The sequence below is a fragment of the Crotalus tigris genome, unplaced genomic scaffold (genome assembly GCF_016545835.1).
Source record: "Crotalus tigris isolate CLP2741 ecotype Arizona unplaced genomic scaffold, ASM1654583v1 scf7180000017800.2534000, whole genome shotgun sequence".
NCBI lineage: Eukaryota > Metazoa > Chordata > Lepidosauria > Squamata > Viperidae > Crotalus > Crotalus tigris.
Genome location: NW_024096645.1, coordinates 1,131,132 through 1,137,500, shown reverse-complemented (window position 1 = coordinate 1,137,500; position 6,369 = coordinate 1,131,132). Strand labels below are relative to the sequence as shown.

Genomic DNA, 6,369 nt, shown 5'->3' with positions numbered 1-6,369 from the left:
CACCCACTGTTCTGCAGTCTCCCGTGAGGAGCACCTGCATGGGATACGTATGGGTAATCTCAAGTTCTATCACTGTCCAGAGAGGCATTACAGAGTACTGATCTACTTGCTACAGACTTAAATAAAGTATATGCATAATCTGATATACAAGTAGCCTTCACTTACTGATCATAATCAGGACTGGCAACTCTGTTGCTATGTGACACAATAATTAAGTGAAACATCACATGATTGCATTGGATTTAGATTTTCAGTTGCACTGTGGTCAATAAATACATCACTGTGGATTGTTAAGCACAATAGCATGTGACCATGACCTGCAACTTCCAGCCACTTCACTGATTTAGCTTGTAGAAAGCTGGCTGTGAAGGTTGGAAACGGTGATTAAATGCATGCAGGATGCTATAAGCATCCCAAATGTACATGGTTGCAAGGTGTCCAAATTGCAGTCATGTGACTATGGGGACGTTCAAGGACCTTGTAAATCTACTTTTTCAGCATTGTTATAAATTCAAATGGTAACTGAACAAGGTGGTTGATAGATGAGAACTACAGCTGTAGCCCTTTTACAAATTAATTTGAGAGAAAAAATTCATTAGCAGATGTAGTAAGCCTGTATAATTTTCAGGGTTGTAAATATAATAAAAATATTAAATAAAACTATAAAATATAATGTACCACCTCTACAATATCTTCATCCTCATCTTCTTCAATATTACTAATTCCAGCATCATCCAGTTTATAGTCGTAAACCATCCCTTTTCCTGGGAATAACAGTTGAATCTATGGAGTGGAAACATGTTGAATAGAAATAAGTGTGGAGATAACATTAGAGTGATTCCATTCAATTTATCTCCCAAAATGATTCATGAAGAAATTACTATATAAATGATATCTGTCATATAGTTGGCCGGGCAATAATGAAATACACAGGTTCTTAGAAATGTGCAACATCTTTCTTCAAGCCATTTCTTTTACATGAAGCAAAAATTCAAAAGAAGAGCAGACAATGTCAGATGCCCCACCAGGAACAAAAAAGAAGAAAAAGAATAAGAAAACCTAAAGACCTGGCAGGACAGAAAAAGAAACCAGAAGTTAAATAAATAAATCAAACTGAACTCTGAGGGGGAAAAAATGCATAACTCTACAGAAAGTGACAATAGACAGACAGAGATTAAGACAACATAAATACAGAAATCAGCAAAAAATAAATATGTTGGAGGAATAGAACAGAAAGATATGAAACATATTGAAAGTAAACTTTAAGGAATATAGTGTAGATAAAGAAAATAGATGGTTAAAATAGAAAATAATCTTATTAAAATTCATTTGTACTTTCCAATTTCCTTTAGTTGTAAGTTTCCCTTTTGTAAAATAAAATCCCCCCACCCCAACTACCGGAAGATACAAAAACCCAATTAATTGTCCAGGTTTCCAATGCTGAGTATTCCTGTTGCAGCCCCACTCTTTGGAGTCAGAGGTAAGGACAGTGCCCTCTCTCCTGGGGTTCTCGAAAGCTTTGAAAACCTGGTTTGGTCCTAGGCTGGAGCTTAATGTTTATTATTTGTTCAATGCTCCCTGTTATGTTTAATTGATTTTGTGACGTATTAGGGTTTTTTTAAATCTGTTTGATTGATTTAATGTTTTTATTTATTTTATTTCTTTATTATGAAATTTATTATGAAATTTATTTGCCATCCATTTCGTGTCCAGTGACTCTGGGAAGCATACAACATAAAAGCATTAACATCATCAATTAAAAAATAACACAGCAGATAAAATCTTTAACACAGATGGCAAAGGAGGCAGATGGACACATGGGGGGTGGGTGGGGGATGAAATAGGTTTTAATTAGTCAAATACTTTCAGTATTTAATATTCATATATTATGTATATGTAGGGATGTAGGTCTATACATATGTTGTATATAGTATGTATATGTTGTATATAATATGTTTAGGTGTGTGTCATATATGTGTTCACTTTCAGAGCGGGTAACTAAATTTCATTTTTGATGTGTATCATTGTGCCCACAGTAAAAAATGACAATAAAGATTATCTTATCTTGTCTTGTCTCTAATCTCCCCCATTGGATCTCCAAGCCGTCTGACAGAGCCAGGTCTTAAGGCTCCTATGAAAAGTCAGGAGGGTGGAAGCCATCTCAGGGGGTAGGATGTTCCAGAAGGCAGGAGCCATGGCAGAGAAGGAGCTTCTCCTGGATCCAGTTAGCTGAAATTCTTTGGCTGATGGGATCCACAGTATGCTTCCTCTGCTGCCATAAGTGAGATGGGCCAGACCCATCAAGGGGAGAAGTTTCTCAAGTAGCCTGGACCCATGCCATGCAGGGCTTTAAAGGTGATAACTAACACCTTGAATTGCACTCCGAAGCAAACCAGCAACCCAGTGCAATTTTTTAAGCTGTTTTTATATTTTCTCTAGTTTTGTACACTGCCCACTGCAATTGGGCAGCCAATAAATTTAAACAAACAATTATAATATTTGAGTGGATTAATTTGGTTATTGGTGGTTCAAAAAAGGAACCTATGATAATTATGAACTGATGATATCCTTTTCCCATTAACTTGCCTTCTCATCTGACATCTTCTTCCTTAACCAATTACTGAAGGCGCTTCGACTTTGGGCATCTCCAGTGCCACCAACACTCCAGATCAAAGCAAATATGAACCAGGGTTCTATTAGTTCACCAATACGGGCTGTCTTCTCTGGAGGCATTTTTTTCATTCCCTGACGAATCAATTAACAAAATACACTTATTACTAAAACTTCTCCAATATTCGGTAGTTATGTTTGATTTATTAATGTATTCCATTTCTATCCACTTACCTTGCTATTCAAGTAAATAATTCAGTGCCTATCTTTTAAAAAGCAATCTAAAATAGACATACAATTAAAATGAACATTAAATTAATGAACAATTATGAAATAATCTGGAGCCATTTCAATTGGACTTATGGCTGAAAGGTTCCTAAAACTGCTTCATCATCTTGGTTGGTGAACCCACACTAGAAAATAGATGAGAAGAAAGTATGGTCCTGTTTGTTCTCCTGAACCTCTTGGTGACTTTTGATACTATTATCTATAGTAGATAATTGCCCTCTGCCCAAATGATTTAAACAGCCCAGCAGTAGTGCTGAATTAACAATTGAGATTGCATACCTACTGTATAAACAACAGTAATGTGTTCCTTTGACAATACATTGTGAAGAAGAGGCTACTTAGCAATGGGTAATTCTTTGTGAAGAAGTGTAGTTACTCCCAGTACACCATGTGTTTTCTAAAATTCCTCAACAGAAAATGGCAAGGTCTTCAGCATGTCTAAGGAATTGAATACCTAGTCTAAAGAGTTGTCAGAGTAGGGAAAAGTTGGCAATATAATTTTCTCACTCAAATTAAATCCAGAAATACCTTTGGTAGAAAGTAAAAATTAGATAAAATGCCACCCTACTTCAAGGAAGGATCATAAATGGTGAGTTCCCCCTTGCAGATAAAAAAATACAAAAAGAAAACAACTTCAAAAAGGAAATACTGGTGAGGGCGATAAAGAAATGTTAGTCAGACCTTTTGAAAATTGCTGGATGACAGGAATTTTGTATAATTGGAACATGAATTGCTGAAATGGACAGAAGGTAGATAAGAAATTGGTTAAACCTTTACAATGAAAAGGAATACTTAAACACTACAATCACAGGTGCTGCTGATAATGATTCCTCTACATTATGAGAAAAAGTGGGAAAGGTGCTATGCTAAAATCCCAATTTCAGCCACTGGTGTTCAGATGTTAGCATGGGGCCTCTGGAATGGATGTACGGGATGTGGTTTGGCTTTGTGATTTAAATGAGCTTCCAAATAATTATGTTTGTTTTTCAGGCTTAATAGAATTCTTTGTTTTTATTTTGTTTGCTGCCAAAAGTTTCTTGGGTAGATAGGTAGCTATATAAATTAGACAGAGAAATAAATAAATGTGACTTTGTAAGATTTCTGTACTGATGACTTTTTGGGCAGCCTGAAAGACAAAAGCGATCCCAATTATCACCAAGTCGATTTTGAGATTCAAGATTTAGATGACGTAGACTTGTGTGATTTATCACTAAGAGATATGGAATACAGTTGGTGTGATAGGAGAGATCTAGCCCTAGACCCCTATTTGTGGTATTTCACAGGACTCTAGCCTCTCTCCATTAATATTTATCTACATGAAACTGCTGGGTGAGACCATCTGCTATCATGGAGTGATCATCACTATATAGATCAGGGGTGTCAAACTTGCAACTTCACATGACGTGTCGCAATGTATTTCAACTTTTTTTCCATTGCCAGCAATGGGGTGGGCGTGGTTTCAGCATGACGCATCCGGCCCACGGGCCAGCAGTTTGACACCTCTGATATAGATGATAATCAGCTATACAATCCTACTCCTTACTAACCAGCCAAGGCCATCCAGATTCTTTTGTCTAGAAGTTGTGGGGTTTTGCATGGGAAGTACAGTCTTCAGCTCAATCCTAGTAATACTTTGTTGATATTAGGATCTCTTGGATCCTAGGACTTTCCTTGTGTGCTTCTGGATATGGTCTCATTCTTTGAAGCAGAACTGGTACGCAATTTGGGGGATTCCTTTGGACTGCACAAATGTAATTTTCTAGGATTGGGAGGCACTCATTCTTAATCACTCAGATCTTGGTCATCTCCTGGCTAGACTTTTCATAACATAACATAACATAACATAATATAACACAACATGACAACAGAGCTGGATGGGACCTTGGAGGTATTCTAGTCCAACCCCCTGCTCAGGCAGGAAACCCTATACTATTTTAGACAAATGGCTGTCCAGTCTCTTCTTAAAAACTTCCAGTGTTGGAGCATTCACCGCTTCTGGAGGCAGGTTGTTCCACTGGTTAATTGTTCTAACTGTCAGGAAGTTTCTCCTTAGTTCTAGGTTGTTTCTCTCCTTGGTGAGTTTCCATCCGTTGCTTCTTGTCCTGCCTTCAGGCGCCTTGGGAAATAGCTTGACTCCCTCTTCTTTGTGGCAGCCCCTGAGATATTGGAACACTGCTATCATGTCCCCCCTCATCCTTCTCTTCATTAAACTAGACATACCCAATTCCAGCAGCCGTTCCTTATATGCTTTAGCCTCCAGTCCCCTAATCATCTTTGTTGCTCTTCTCTGTACTCTTTCTAGAGTCTCAACATCTTTTTTACATTGCGGTGACCAAAACTGGATGCAGTATTCCAAGTGTGGCCTTACCAAGGCATTGTAAAGCGGTATTAATATTTCACGTGATCACGTGACTTCAATAAATATCTTTTTCCTTTCTGGATAAGTTTCTGGTGGCCATCATTAGTTTTTTTAAATGGAAAAAACTTGTTGGTTGTTTATATAGATTACTCAACAATTTGGGCAACATGGATGGAATGTGATGATCAAAGGATGAAGAGAGAGGTGATAATCTGATCCACAGGAAGCTGATTTCAGCAATAATTTCTGATTCATTCTGCCACTCTGAGATTCTAACATACTGAGGCCAACTGAAGATACTTAGGCAGGTAAAGAAGGCCAAGACCTTGGCAGAAATATTATGAAAGATCCAGAACACTTGAAACAGGTATATCCAACCTATAGATCAGAGGTGTCAAACTGCCGGCCCGTGGGCCAGATGTGTCATCCAGAAGCCACGCCCACCCCATTGCCAGCAATGGCAAAACTGGCCCGATACGTTGCGCGACGTCATGAGTTTGACATGTCTGCTATAGATCCTTGTCTTTCTATACTAAGACAGCTAGCCTTATCCCTCTATGGAAACTGCTGTAAATTGATCACAGTTGAGGAAAGCCTTGATTAGATTCTCAGTGCATGATAGAACTGGATAAAATGAAACAGATCACGGAGAAAGCATGATGAAACAGCTCTTTTGGAGCTCCAATTACTGTAGGAAAGAACAATGTGTGTCTGTGAATTGAAGCAATAACAAAGGTTAAGGAAGGGCAAAATTTAACAAAGAAGCTAACAACATGTGTACATGCTACCATCCAAACTGTGCAGCATCTTCCCCTCCTAATTCCTCTTTCATTACATGATTTGTTGCTGTGATGAGGCTTTGGGATAAGCATGTGAAAGAAAACTGTGTTTGTGAAAATGCTTAAGCAAAATTTCTACACAACTGCAAATAGGAAATGCCAGAGGGGAGACTGAGACTTTATTAACTGAAAATAAGCTTCTTCAACACTGACCACATTTAAATTTTGTCAGCCTCTTGAGATTCTTTAACAGAACAAGAACTAGAATCTCCAGATGAATTAAGAAACATACAAAAGCAACAACACAGATTAATGCTTGAGAGGAACTGTGAA

At 37.9% G+C, this 6,369-nt stretch overlaps 1 protein-coding gene across 7 annotated transcripts in view; it reads right to left on the bottom strand.

The window, feature by feature from the left end:
- The window catches only part of DNAH1 (dynein axonemal heavy chain 1), a 197,113-nt gene that overhangs the window by 69,910 nt on the left and 120,834 nt on the right, over window positions 1–6,369 (bottom strand). For all 7 annotated transcript variants that reach the window (XM_039342601.1, XM_039342602.1, XM_039342598.1 and 4 more), the window contains 2 exons: window positions 2,587–2,745; window positions 682–783 (listed from right to left, as the gene is read on the bottom strand). In XM_039342601.1, coding sequence (XP_039198535.1) covers window positions 682–783; window positions 2,587–2,745 — 261 coding nt within the window. The remainder of the gene's footprint in view (window positions 1–681; window positions 784–2,586; window positions 2,746–6,369) is intronic.